We start from the raw sequence: 12,740 nt of genomic DNA, 5'->3' as shown, positions 1-12,740 counted from the left end.
TACAGTGGTACAAAGAAGATAAAAAGGGAGATATTTAGGAAATTCGAGACTAAAGTACAAAATCTTTAATCTGTGAAATGGTAGAAGTGTTACAACAAACATGTTCAATTCTACAGGTGGACGTGCATAGTTCCAGATTGAGACAAACAGTGTACAATAACATTAAAAAGCAAAATAATAGTCACAGCAGTTTGAGAAACCAGCTAGATCAGGATTAGTCCAAGTGGGGGTTTTCATTTGTGAAATCTATGAGGACGACAGACAGACAGACGTGAAAACTGACCACTAGAGGTAAATCTTTACAGAAATAATGCACCCTCTTCCATCTTTACCTTTCCATCTTCCACTGACTACATGCAAACATTCATCCATCGGATACCAGGGCCGTTTGATGAGATTAGGAATAAAGCCTCAGCTACAATCACAGTCATAGTATCACACACACACAGTTTATATAAAGTTCTTTGCATATACATTTTAAAAAGGAATAGTTTGACATTTTGGGAAACGTGTTTATTTACTTGGTGGCAGAGAGTTGGATGAGATGATCGATAACCCTCTCGTATCATTTCCTCCAGCGAGGAGGTTAGTTTTACTTCGTCTGTCATGAGGAAGACAGTAAAACTAGTGGCCTGGTTTTTGTGAAACTTGTTGTAAAGGTGCAGGGCTGGGTTAAAATAGTCAATTTTCCAATTTAAATTGATCTTTGTTTGAGTGATCTGATATCCTGACAATGATCTTTTAATATTTACCTTTTCACTATGGATGCACAAGGCCGTGTAACACACAAAGCTGTCAAGCTGGGGAGCAGATTTCATGTCCAGGAAGAAGTTAACGGGGAATGTAACCCAGAAAACAGGTGTTTGTGTCCTGGGACTACTTAAGGAGACTGGTGTTTTAACCCAAACCACAATCTTTAAAAAAAAATCTTAACTAGTTGTCTTTTAAGTCTAAACTTAAAAAGGTTACTACTGTTTTTTTCAATCTGGGACTTATTTTCCTATGTATTTGTGTCTAAGTGACTGATATTATTATAATCTTTGAAATTGGTCCAGTATTACATATTAAGCTACAGTGTAATAGGGGCAATTGTCCAGCTTGTATTTACCTTCACAAAAGTGCTCATTTTGCCACTGACAGACTCAGATTAATATTCTAAGTGTCTGACAATATCATGGAAAGGATTTCTAAGGAGGTTGACGTTTCTGTTAAAGTGTAAGATCCTTTTTTTAAATATAAAGACAGCCTTAAAATTGCGTCCACTAAACCCACCAGACTCCATGTAAATAAACAGTAATTTTAGCATCATAAAATACACTTAATTCCAAGTCGACAGAAACAAAATTAAACTATGAAAAGTTGTTTTGGGTTATCTTTCCACTTTTCCAACCATCACAAGTCTAGTTTTGGTTGAAACAAACACATAGTTTACCTATTAACATGGGAAAATATGTTGGCTCTGTACACGCTAAAAGTAGTGTTTTTTTAAATGGAGTCTGGTGTGTTTAGCGCTAGCGACTTTAAGGCTGTTTCTGGCTAAACCAATGTCAAAGAATTTTTCCCATCAGTCACTTAGACACAAAAACATAGGAAAATAGGGTCCAGGTTGAAAAACCGGTAGTTGCCCTTTAACTGTCCTGACCGCAAATCAGCCATCTTTTGTCAGCTAAATTCATCTGTAAAGACCAGAAGTTCTGTTGAATTGTCAGAAAAAGAGAGAGAGAGAGAGAGAGAGAGAGAGAGAGAGAGAGAGAGAGAGAGAGAGAGAGAGAGAGAGAGCTTTTTTGATGGTTTACCATGGTATAGTTGTACAGTTGTACTTCAACATGACCCCTCTAACTGTAATTGACAGTGTATTGTGTCGACGACAGCTATAGTTTGTCAATGACTGTCGTGTATGTCCTGTAAAGTGAAAAAGTACTTTAATCTAACTTTTTTTGTAGTAAATTCTTAATGTAATCATTAAACAGGTGCATTATTAAAAGCATTTAAAGGGTTGCTTCTTTCTTGTATAATTTCTGGCATTTTTTTTTTTGGAGAATCTCTTTAATATCCAGGCTTAATTTGCATTGTAAGTGAAATGTCCCTAACCGAAGTGGGGCCCTGTGAATCTGAGTCTAAACTATTTGGGTCGTCATTGGCAACACCCAGCCCTAGAAGGCAGCATGGGCCAAGGAAGCACCCATTAAATCTTGGAGGGGATTTCCAGAAATGTCAAATTATTCCTTTGAGTATAAAAGCCTTCCCTTTGGTTCTACGTGTGGGCTTTAGTAAACATACATACAAAACTGCTACTGGACAACAACCGCTGTACAGATACAGAAACATCCTGTTTCCTCTCCAGTTAAAATGTCGTCTCCACCTCCAGTAGTGCCCCGCTGTGAGAAACAGTTCTGCATTAGTGATCAGTGGTGGAGCAGCGTAGAGACGCCTCAGAGCTTTAGCCGAATCCGTCGTTCCACTCCATCACTTTATCGTATTCTTGGATCTTCTTTTTGATGTGCGACAGTTTGCTTTTCAGGTACTCGCAGCGCTCCTTCTTCTCGAGGATGGTCGGGTCCTGGTTCGATGGATGAAAAAGAATGACTACTATTACATCTAAGAGATAACACTGGTGATGTTCAGCGCTACACAGAATCTGTAGACGCATTGTGAACACATCTGTTAACACATCTGTTAACACATCTCCACCCAAAGCGGAAAAACAGGCCGCTAAATTCTGCAGATTTTCAGTCTGAATCACTGTTGAAAACTTTTTCATTTTCTCTGTTTTTCTAATTATCCCATAAAAAGACCCAAACAACAGACCATGTCTCAACTAACAAGTATTGTGTGTATCACAATACTTGTTGCCACACGATGGGCGCTTTGCCACACTGCTGCACACGGTGACATGTTCCCTCATTAGCATGAACACACACCAACTGTAGTTTATTTTGACTCAATCCCACGCGCACACACACACACACACACACACACACACACACACACACACACACACACACACACACACACACACACACACACACACACACACACACACACACACACACACACACACACACACACACACACACACACACACACACACCGTCCTGCTGACAAAAATACTCACTAGAGCACCAAATATGGATTCATCCACCACTGAAAATAATCAAATAACAAATGCACTATTTCCTATAGCGACCAGGAAATTACCGGTACTAATGAAACTGTATATTTGCGTTTTTTTAAAATGCGTGTCTTTAGTAGGAACCAATGGGCTTGGAACTGAGAGCAACAGACAGAAAGTATCAAGGGATTTTTCATGGGATTTGTTAACGAAAAGGAAAACATGTATTCTGACTTTTACATTAATACATTTAGATCTAGATAGATTTATATTTAGAATCAGTGTCAAAGAGCAAAAAAATAAGCGTGTACACCACATCAACCAGACAATAGGCTCACATTTTTCTTCCTCTGGTAGTCCTGAAGGATTCTGTTAATGCGATCAACCTCCTGCAGAGAGACAGAGAGAGAGAGAGAGAGAGAGAGAGAGAGAGAGAGAGAGAGAGAGAGAGAGAGAGAGAGAGAGAGAGAGAGAGAGAGAGAGAGAGAGAGAGAGAGAGAGAGAGAGAGAGAGAGAGAGAGAGAGAGAGAGAGAGAGAGAGAGAGACAGACAGAGAGAGAGAGAGAGAGGCCGTGTTAAACTCAGATAAATCCATTAAAGAGTGAACTGAAGGAAAATGCTTCAACATTTGTTACGATCAGGTGCAATGTAAATCAGGTGCTTCTGCATGGAGCAGAGAAGGAATGTGAGGGTGGAGGGGAAGTCCAGCGGGAACAGGAAGTGTAAACAGAGGAAGTTACCAGATAGGGAAATGAGGCACATTTAACAAAAAGACTGGGTGCAATATTCCAGACACAACCAAGCTCTGACCAAAATGATTCCTCAGCGATCACATGAAACCAAACACTGGTCAAAACTACAGCCCGAACGATATCAGCAGTTACCGATCTATTGGTGTGAGCATTTATGATTAAATAAATAAATGAATGAATGGATGAATGAATGAATGTGTTTGCAAAGAAAGCATTTAAAATGGACTACACCTAAACTGCGAACATCTAAATGTTTTCCAAACCTAAAAAAGATCCTTTCTGTGCAGTTTGTTAGAAACTGTCTGCACAATGTGAAATATTTTAATATGTAAATATACGTAAGGACTACTGCATATTCAAATATTAAAAGAGTACTTTTGCAATTGTAAAACACAAAAAATAAAACTCTATCTCCGCCTCGACTTTGATGAAAATTAAAGTCCTGAGCGTGTGTCAACGTACAAAAATAGAGCCTACAATTCCCACAATGCAAGGTGACTATAACTTCTGTTAAACTGTCTCTGCCTGTTCAATAATAACGCCTTTCAATCTACATACAATCAGTTAAATGGCATAAAGTTGAGTTAGCCTTAAACAGCATGTATACAGTATATACCTGAGACACAAATTCTCCAAACTAGATAATCAAAGCATGACTTCAGGAACAATAGATGCACACAAAGGAAAATGTGATAATTTAGAAAAAGCATAGGAGACGTTTGCAACCAATCACCATCTGGCTGGTGGGGTGCTGGGGCAGACTGCGTATCATGGCGTCCATCTCATCGAACTTCCTGAGGGTAGCCTGCACCTCCGAGTGGATTTCTTTGTACTCGGAGTACTGGTCGTTGAAGACGGCTCGGTACTGGTCCCGCTCCTCGTCCGACCGGATCGTTGGGTACTTACTGCACGACGGAGGTAGAGAAGAACACGTCAGTAACGTTATGAGAGTAAACATACTTAGTTCAGTTTAGATCATTTCAGCTGGTGTGGACACGGTCAATCAATCAAACTGTGGTGCGGACGGGACAACTCCGTCGAGACCGCTGCAATTTAAAGGACAAGCGACTTATTGAGAAAACAATTGCTGGATTAATGGTTGATATATATATATATATATATATATATATATATATATATATATATATATAATCATAAGTTGTATCCCCACAGTTTATAGTATCTATTTTACTACACAGTATTCTGTAAAAACACAATCTTAACAAAAAGGGACCAAGGTCTGTAGCAGTATCATGAGTGATCAACAGAAAGTTAAGAATCGGTTCTGTTGGACTTCCCCCCCACCCTGTAGCTTGAGTTACAGCCCCTACCTCCTGGTTCCCTCCTCATATACCCTCTAGTTAACACCAACAGATACACACACTCCTTCATACCCTCCGCCATCTCACTGCTAAACTCAAACTGGACCGCGCTTGGTAAACATGGCTTTTTGAATGATGTTTTTTAACTATTTATTATTATATGTTGTATTTGCATTGATGGTTTGAGATCACTGTAGTCCCTGCTGCAAAAACCATTTCCTCTTTGGGGACGAATAAAGTTCTACTTGATTTTTTAGCACTTACCTGATATAGTCAGGCACAATAACAGGTTTTGGGATGTGTCCTGATGGTATGGCTCCCTGCAGAATGTGTGGTGGGACTGCTTTCGGAGCAGCCTGGATGGGAACGGCCGAGGAGTCTGGGATGTGTTCAGGAGCTCTGGCTGCAGAGGCTGAAACTGGAGCTATCTGCATGGACACAGCAACAGGACAACCACACTGTCAAATAAATTGTGCTGATTGAGCTACCAAATAAAATAAAGAGTGTTAGCTTTCATGCTTTCATCAACCACGACGTAGATGCGTTTCTGTCTGTATTATGATTTTTAAATTACACGGTGTTGCAGCATGCTTACCAATGATTGTGCCGCTCGCACGTCAGAGGGACGCATCTGTGGATACAAAATATACAAAAAATATAACCATGTTAACATGCAGCTTATAGTGAAGATCAACTATTAAGAGAATAGTTTGACATTGTGTGAAATGTGCTTATTCGCTTTCTTGCAGAGAGTTAGATGAGGATTGATGATAGGGCTGTCACTAACGATTATTTTCATTTTCACTCAGTCATCTGTCTAATATAAGATGGTTGGTATTTAAAATGCAAGAAAATGGTGAAAAATGTCGACCCGTGTTTTCCAAAGGCCGAGATCAGGGGCCCGTTTTAGGAAGGAGGTTTAACAAACTCGGAGTCCAACCCTGATGTCTGAACAGCTGATTTAAGATTGGTTCAATCACCTCAAGAGTAGATTCACGGGCATTCACCACCACTATAAAAAGGCAGCATGGATGAAGCGATGATACTTGGATTCACCATGGCAACAAACACAAACAAACGGGTCGGTGGAAATACTCATGCGCAGTTACAGCGAGTGTGAACATGTATTTAGTTAAAAAAGCAACACAGCGGCGGCTGCAAAAGAGAGAGAATTTGCGTGGGAGAGAACTGCTGCTGGAGTCAATATAGTGTATTAACATCATATTTAATCAAGAGTATAGCCTTATATTACTAGTGAAATGGTATTGAACCTATAAACTATAATTTCATTCAGGTGCAATCCTGCGGGCAAAAAAGTCCCAGGCCTACTAATTCCATTCTGAGGCTGCAGCACCATCATTAACAGAATTATAATTCATAATCTTTGATTTCAAACGGTTTACAGCACATCATTCACCTGCAATACTGTGCAACTCCTTTTCAATGTCGCTCACTGGTTTTGGTCCAGGGAACGCTACAAAGACGTTTAAAAACTGTTGCAGAACTAGTCACACTCTTCTGACAGAGCTCTGCTACACGGTGGCTTTATTAAAATGCTTTGCATCACCGACGATGTAAAGAAAACTGGCGTTTCAAAAAAATGTAATGCAACATAAAGAATGTGCTGGGATGTAAGAGCGTGTCCACGATGGGGGACGTTAGTGATATGAGGACGGATAAGGTTATGTAGGCTACATAACTGATAGACTGGGAAGAAAACCGATACCGCTCAAATAGGTAGTTCTCTGGAAAGGAAAATGCGTCAAAAAGCAACCCGGGAGATTCAAACCAAAACAGGAGCAGCAGTGTTTCCAAATGTCTCCATTTTAGGGGCCGTAGTAGTGTGAATGCAAGGCGTGAACGTAGCAAAAAATATGGTTTTTAAAGCAAAGTGTAAGCTCAAAAACTAGCATAGTTAAACCATGCTGTGTGTGCACCTTTTTGCCCTGCAGCACGCTGATAGGACTCACACACACCACCTTCTCATTCCTCCACAGCTGTAAGCCTGTGTGCAAATGCATGGTTTGCAGTGGCATTGCAGTCTGTGTGTGTGTGTGTGTGTGTGTGTGTGTGTGTGGGGGTCAACATGTCTGTAGCCTGTTTTTTAGCCACTGGAGTGGTTGGAATAACCGTTAAAGTTTAAGAAGAATCCCTGAGTGATTTAGAAGAATCCCAGGACCCAACCCTCAAAACAAACAAGTCCGGGATCTCACCTCAAGGCCGTGCTTCTCCCGGTACCTGCGAGCAGCTTCGTGTCTCCACAGCTTGAGACTCACCAGGGCTCCGATCAGATACAACAGCAGAGTGACAAACAGGAAGATAATGGCAGCAGTCTGGCCCGCCTCCGTTCTGCAGAACGCCCCGTTGATGCCGTTGTTGAAGACCGGGTAGGAGCAGAGGCCTCCGCGGGTTGTGTCTCGGACATAGGCAATGCCTGGTAACCACAAAGATGACGTGCAATGAAAGAGGTAGGTTAAAACAATAATATTCTTACTTGTCTCGAGTGGTATCTAGCATTACAGTACAATAGTCGATTATGTGTTTTGACCATTTGTGATCAAAATGTGACTTTTTCCTCATGTCCTCCCCATTCATATCTATACAAACTAGGGCTGCACAATTTGAGGAAAATATGCAATTCTGAATTTCTGCTTCTTTCACGATTCTGCTAAAATGCAAACCATGGGTAAATATTTACATAACATTGTTTTATTGATCTAATTGAACACTGAGTTGAATCTAAAAGGCACCACAAAAAAAATAATCTCTGAGTGTCTTTCACGATGTGTCAAAAACTTCTCTCTGTGTTAATAGCGCCAGGTGGTATATTTATAGAGCGATATATTGTGCATCTCTGACACAAACAATGTGTTTATGATTAAATTTGTAACAAGAAGACATTTTTTAGAAGAGCACAGACTCTTCATAGACCTAGCTTCTTGATGTTGCTCTCAAAGTGCACCAGATTGATGCATTTAACTTTAAAATGCACTCCATTTTCCTTCAGGGGAGACCACCACATAACATGCAACACACAAGACATTTAAAACATGTAAAACAGACATTAAAACATGGATAAAAACAGTACACAGCCACAATGACTTGTGCAGTTATATGCAGACATTTTATAGCTAGAACATGATAACGTTGCTTGTGTGCAAGTATTCTGGTGCTTAGCACAAGTCTCTTCCCTCAACCCAACCGGGCTGCCACTTGTGTCTCTGCTGTATTAATGTAATTATATAATATCATTTGTTTTTACCCTAATGTCTGTATTACAGCAAACTTGAACACTGTATTTATCAACAGGACTTGAAGAGTTATATCTGTTTTATTGCTTTTTGTATTTGTATTGTTCACTGTAATCTTCTTATTGTTGCAATGAAAAATAGCCTTTTGGCTAATTCTGGTGCATTTGCAGCAATTTTAATTCATGTACACTCTCCCTGTCAACTAAATAAATAAATGAAGTGAAACTCAACCTGTGGAAAACACTAAAATGTGTTGTGTGTGCCGCTGCGTTGCCTACCTGCTCCCATGTACAGCACGGCCAGGGCCAGGTTTATGGTGAACTCGGTCAGGGGCCACCAGGAGGAGTCCAGCAGAATGGTGCGGTAGTACATGGTCATCCCCAGCACTAACATTATCACAGTCACCAACCAGGCCAGCCCCGCCACCACCAACACAAACGGGGTCTTGGGGCCTGAGTAGTAGGACCCCCCCGTCACATCCCCGTAACCTCCGTACCCTCCTCCGTACCCTCCTCCGTACCCTCCTCCAGGAGACGAGTATCCGAACATGTTGAACCACTCGTTGTCTTTGTGGATGTAAGCACAGACGCAGGCGAACACAGCTGCTCCCAGCAGCAGCTCCACACATCCCAGAATCCTCAGCAGTCCAGCCCAGGACTTCATGTAGTCGTAGCGCATGTGATACTCCTCCACCCGCTCGGTGTAGGTCAGAGCTGTGCGGTAGGTTTGCCCTGACACAGACTCATGGGCGTCCAGGAGCTCCTTGCGCGAGTTGTGGCTGCTGCCTGAGCCGCCATACGGGTCCCGGTATGATCCAGGAACGGAGGGGGAATGTGGAGGAGAGCAGCGTACCCCCTCACTGGTGGCGCTGTTGTTATTGTTGTTAGACGAGGAGCCCGGCATAGACCACGCCTTTTTACTGCTGTGGTTACTTCCTCTGAATAAGTTCTTCCAGGAGTCGGGGATAAAGCGGTGGACCGGTTTGATGTCGAGGGCGGGGTCGTGGTCCGGGTCTAGGTTGGATTCGCTGCCGCTGGGATAAGACTCGGGTCCCACGGGAGGCTGGTCCGGCAGAGGCGGAGGAGGGAGCGGGTCGGCGCTCTGGGCGAGGTGAGGCGCTCTCTGCTCCCTCAGCGGCTGCAGGTCGCTGGCGCCTCCCCGGGGTAAGGAGCCCGGCGGAACCTGGTCGTAGTACGGCGACTGGCGGACTCGCTCAGTGCGTCCGTAAAAGCCTCCTCCATTGGACATTTGGGTGGCGATGGTCCCTGAGAGCACACACGAGCGCACACACATACACACACACCTACATTTGAGCGGCAAGTAAAAACATTTTTTAAACTATTTGGATAATTGACTCATTAGCATAAAGGCCAAATGTTTGCCGTTTCCAGCTTATTAAAATATGAGGATTTCTTGCTTTCTCAGTTTCATTAAATGGAGTTTGGACAAAACAGGAATTTAAACGATATCATTAAAGATGTTTCCACTGTGTAATAAACCAAATGAATGACCAGGACACATTTTTAACGTCTCACTTTGTAAGGTGAGACATCCTTGAAAGTCAAACTCTCACTTTACTAAAATGTTAGACATAGAAAAGCATCAAATCCTCACATATGACAAGCAGGAACTTGCTTGAAATAAACAACCATTATTGACATGATTAACAAAATTGTTGCCAGTTGATTTTTCATAAATTAATGAATTAATCATTTAAGCTCTCATCATATTATCATCAATCCAAATCATAAAACAGAACTCAGAAGGCAAAGAAAGAGGAAATAGAAAAAGGAAGAAGCCAGAAGACAACACAAGTCCCAGACTGATGAGAAATTCAAATTGGACATTCAAGAACACAACTCATGCAAAGTGTGTTTACTACCCGCTCCGACCAGCTGGCCCCGGTACCGGAGCTCACCAGAGAAAAGCCCTCAGGGGTGAAGATGTTATCCCAGCATCCTCCATGCAAGCCGAGTCAAGAATGCATTTTTGTGCCGCAATCAAGTTGGAAGCCCAAAATCCTCCCGTGGTTGTTCCAGGAGTGCTCAACTTACCGCTATTGTTTGCAGTCAGACAGCACAATAATACATTCTTGACGACCTCTCAGCCCTTAAAAGCCCATTTCCTTAAATGATCCCGAGAAGTAAAAAATGTAATGAACTGTGCTTGTATACCTCTCTCACACGCAGTCACTCAACACGACTTACATTGGCCTGCAGTTCTGAATGCAAACCTGGTGTGAACAGACAGAGTGCTGAAGAATCGCCTGTAAAGACACAAAGAGACAAGAAGGTCTGAGATGTGAGGATGGGGGACATTAATAGGCTTGCAGTCCAAAGACTAGGGGCGCGTCCAGCCTCCAAATGGTGAGCGCGTTTAGCTGCGGTTTCCTTGGCACGGCTTCGAGGTATGTTATCTCTCATTTGGTGGGTGTTCCACAGGTGAGAACCAATCAGCAGGGGCTAAACGTGGCCCTGGTGCACTCACTAGAGACCTCTGGTTGACCGAGCCGGCTACTTCCTGTTTAGCGCCCCGTAAACTTCAATGGGGATAAAATCATTTAATTTTGCAACTCTTCTGAACTTAACAAACATTATCGGACCGAACAAATCCAATTCTGATAGTGAAACAAGTCATTTCACAGGGTTGTGAAGCTAAAGAAAATAAAATGCATCAAACGATTTACAGACATCTCTTTCCACATGTACTGTGAGTAACTATATTTTTGGGCTCCATCATATCACGGGATGGACACCATGTTACATTGGGTTTAAATCTGGCTCCCTTCATGGGGGCCTGGCACCAGCAGCAAACCTCCAAGTGATGCAGGTTTTGCTGCTGGGCTGTGATGGTGCTGGAAGGATGCGGGAGGGAAGTTTAACATAGTTAATTTACACATACTACCGACGTTAATGCAATACAAAGTCTGTTAAATATTGGCAGATATTGCTTTAAGTAATTTTTTTATTGCAGGACTTTAACTTGTAGTGTACCATTTTTACAGTGTGGTATTGGTACTTTAACTTCAGTAAATGATCTGAATACTAGGATGACGGCACACATTGAGGCAGGTGCCTCGTCTGTAATTGGCTACTGTTTAAACCATATAATAAGGATCAAACAATTAGGAGGTCTCTATGGTAACAACAGGCCTGCATTCGGCAGCTAACGTTAGCTAGCTGGATTTTTAGACAATGTACCATGGATGTGTTACACAATGTCCTGTTGAAAGTTATCGCGACAGCAATGGCTGCTCTTTAAAGTGGAAGTAAGGTGTATTTACAGTGTGAATAAGGACGAGCTTTCCCCAGCGGGCCTGACAGCCCATCCTTATTATTATATAAGTAACCTAGTAACCTTCCTATTTAGTCAGGAATCCTCAACACCGATGACGGCTTTAGCCATAGACTGTATATAAACGTACAGCACATGTGTGCTGCCACCCGCTGGCTTGTGGAGATCTGCTATGCGTCGCTGACTCTGCCGTTGCGGGCGCAGCCATGCTGGTTGCAGATGTGACGATTTTAGACGAGAGCAGTGTTAAAATTACTGGGGGGGTACTGGGAGGGTTTGACCCCCCTTACATGAGACTTGGACCCTCAGAAAAGGGATGAAAATAGTAGTTCGGTGGGTTTTGAAAAAAATGTAACGTAATGTAAGGTTAGCCTATCCAAAACTGTATTTAAATTAGGGCTGGGCGATACGGAGAACATCAAATATCACGATATTCTTGATCAAATACCTCGATATCGATATTGCGGTGATATTCTACGGTCGACAATTGGTGCTTTGACAAAATATCTTCACGCTTATATTTAGATCTATAATCATCATTAAGGAGGACATAATGTCTGATTGGGGAAAAGGCAAATAATAGAGCAGCTGGAACAGTCTGGTAAGTTGAGGAAAGTACTCCACTTAATGTGATGCAGCCTTTAACAGCATGCAGTACATGTTGGAAGGTAGAGTTGTTGCTGTTTTTCTCACTTTCTCAGCGCTTTTTGTTACTTCTTTTAGAAAATGACCCACTCATTTTTGCACTGGCCCGCCCAAAATAATATAAAATAATATCTCACCCTATGCCACTTCGTTGAGGATGACTCTGTGTGTGTGTGTGTGTGTGTGTGTGTGTGTGTGTGTGTGTGTGTGTGTGTACTAATAGCCTACATCACCAGGTTGAGTTAGACAACCTACTCCTGTAATGAGGAAACGGTTGTTTTAATAAAATAAAAGTCTATAAATATGCCAGCTCTGGTAAAATAACATGACACCTTATATATAGACAGGATATATATATATATAT

General features: G+C 42.1%; 1 protein-coding gene across 2 annotated transcripts; it reads right to left on the bottom strand.

The window, feature by feature from the left end:
- Window positions 1–2,307: 2,307 nt before the first annotated feature.
- On the bottom strand, window positions 2,308–10,743 carry marveld2a (MARVEL domain containing 2a). 2 transcript variants are annotated; one of them, XM_034896129.1, is made up of 8 exons: window positions 10,612–10,743; window positions 8,716–9,702; window positions 7,400–7,620; window positions 5,782–5,817; window positions 5,451–5,614; window positions 4,598–4,769; window positions 3,451–3,501; window positions 2,308–2,560 (listed from the first exon to the last, which is right to left on the bottom strand). In XM_034896129.1, the coding sequence occupies exons 2-8, from the start codon at window positions 9,683–9,685 to the stop codon at window positions 2,441–2,443; spliced, it is 1,734 nt and encodes a 577-aa protein (XP_034752020.1). In that variant the 5' UTR covers window positions 9,686–9,702; window positions 10,612–10,743; the 3' UTR covers window positions 2,308–2,440. The 2 variants fall into 2 exon arrangements, with proteins under 2 accessions (XP_034752020.1, XP_034752021.1); XM_034896130.1 differs by having other exon boundaries at window positions 10,645–10,737.
- Window positions 10,744–12,740: the final 1,997 nt, after the last annotated feature.

This window comes from Etheostoma cragini, chromosome 16 (assembly GCF_013103735.1).
Source record: "Etheostoma cragini isolate CJK2018 chromosome 16, CSU_Ecrag_1.0, whole genome shotgun sequence".
Classification (NCBI taxonomy): domain Eukaryota; kingdom Metazoa; phylum Chordata; class Actinopteri; order Perciformes; family Percidae; genus Etheostoma; species Etheostoma cragini.
The sequence above is the reverse complement of the archived record's forward strand: the minus strand, read 5'-3'. Positions and strand labels throughout refer to the sequence as shown.

What these genes read in the sequence shown, in the direction of transcription:
- marveld2a (XM_034896129.1), bottom strand. Translation starts at nt 9,685, where the DNA reads ATGTCCAATGGAGGAGGCTTTTACGGACGCACTGAGCGAGTCCGCCAG. An exon ending in CGTGCTGTACATGGGAGCAG is followed by an intron (nt 7,621 to 8,715) that starts GTAGGCAACGCA and finishes TGTGGTTACCAG; the next exon opens with GCATTGCCTATGTCCGAGAC. An exon ending in ACTACCAGAGGAAGAAAAAT is followed by an intron (nt 2,561 to 3,450) that starts GTGAGCCTATTG and finishes CCATCGAACCAG; the next exon opens with GACCCGACCATCCTCGAGAA.